At 41.4% G+C, this 1478-nt stretch overlaps 1 protein-coding gene across 1 annotated transcript in view; it reads right to left on the bottom strand.

The window, feature by feature from the left end:
• The window catches only part of TUBGCP5 (tubulin, gamma complex associated protein 5), a 43792-nt gene that overhangs the window by 28280 nt on the left and 14034 nt on the right, over positions 1-1478 (bottom strand). Inside the window, exon 8 of the mRNA XM_011981495.1 lies at positions 227-316. Coding sequence (XP_011836885.1) covers positions 227-316 — 90 coding nt within the window. The remainder of the gene's footprint in view (positions 1-226; positions 317-1478) is intronic.

Below are 1478 nucleotides of genomic sequence, written 5' to 3' on the forward strand. Positions count from 1 at the left end.
AAATGTTGGACTAATCTAAGTAAATTATATGCTAAATTATTTAAAATGAAAAAGTGAATATATCAAACTCTCTCAATCTCCACAGTCAAATCTTGTCTGAACTACACACCTAACAGTCCGTTTCTAGTCTGCATGTGAAAATGCTTGAACAGTTTCCTTTCATAAAAGTTTTGCTTCTCAGTAATCAAGCCTCATAAAGACTATTAATTAAGTGAATATATCTTACCATAGGGTTTCCCGAATAACCTGAGTCTCAGTAACCAAAACCCTGTCATCTGGAACATACAATGGATCACTGCTGTACAAGTGCTGGTCCCTATAAGACAGCAAACATAAATGTCAATAGAAAGGTTTCTAACTAAGTACATAACTTATCTCAAAGAATATTCGCAATTTAGTGCTAACTAGTAATCAATTAGCAAGTACATATAATAAATGGCTTAAATACCCCCTATATTTTCACATCAATCAGAATACTCAGAAACACTGTCAGAACAATTGCAATTATGTTTATTGCTGATTTAGGCAAATGGTTACAACTATGCAAAGCTGTTTCTGGAAAACAATATGCCTATTTTTGTAGTAAGTATACCAAAACAGAAATCAAATAATGCCCTAATATATACAATATATTTACATTGAAATTAATAACAAAAAATGGAAACACAGACTATAATTAAATAATACTATAATTTAATGATTTTTTTTTTTTTTTTTGAGACGGAGTCTTGCTCTGTGCCCCAGGCTGGAGTGCAGTGGTGCGATCTCTGCTCACTGCAAGCTCCGCTCCCCCGGGTTCACGCCATTCTCCTGCCTCGGCCTCCCGAGTAGCTGGGACTACACGCGCCCGCCACCTCGCCCGGCTAATTTTCTTGTATTTTTAGTAGAGACGGGGTTTCACTGTGTTAGCCAGGATGGTCTTGATCTCCTGACCTCGCGATCCGCCCGTCTCGGCCTCCCAAAGTGCTGGGATTACAGGCTTGAGCCACCGCGCCCGGCCAATTTAATGATTTTCAATAACAAATAATTAAAAACTATTCAACTAGAATTTTCAACACCAGCCAGGTGTGCTGGCTCACGCCTGTAATTCCAGCACTTTGGGATGCCGAAGCAGGTGGATCACTTGAGGACAGGAGTTTGAGATCAGCCTGGCCAACGTGGTAAAATCCCATCTCTACTAAAAATACAAAAATTAGCTGGGCGTGGTGGCATGCACCTATAATCCCAGCTACCTGGGAGGCTGAAGGACGAGAATAGCTGGAACCCAGGAGGCAGAGGTTGCAGTGAGCCATGATTATGCCACTGCACTCCAGCCAGGGAGACAGAGTGAGACTTTGTCTCCCCCTGCAAAAAAATAAAATAAAATAAAAAATAAAAAATTAGGGCCAGGCACGGTGGCTCAAGCCTGTAATCCCAGCACTTTGGGAGGCCGAGGCAGGTGGATCACGAGGTCAGGAGATCGAGACCATCCTGGCTAA

Source organism: Mandrillus leucophaeus, unplaced genomic scaffold (assembly GCF_000951045.1).
Source record: "Mandrillus leucophaeus isolate KB7577 unplaced genomic scaffold, Mleu.le_1.0 Scaffold227, whole genome shotgun sequence".
NCBI classification, from domain to species: domain Eukaryota; kingdom Metazoa; phylum Chordata; class Mammalia; order Primates; family Cercopithecidae; genus Mandrillus; species Mandrillus leucophaeus.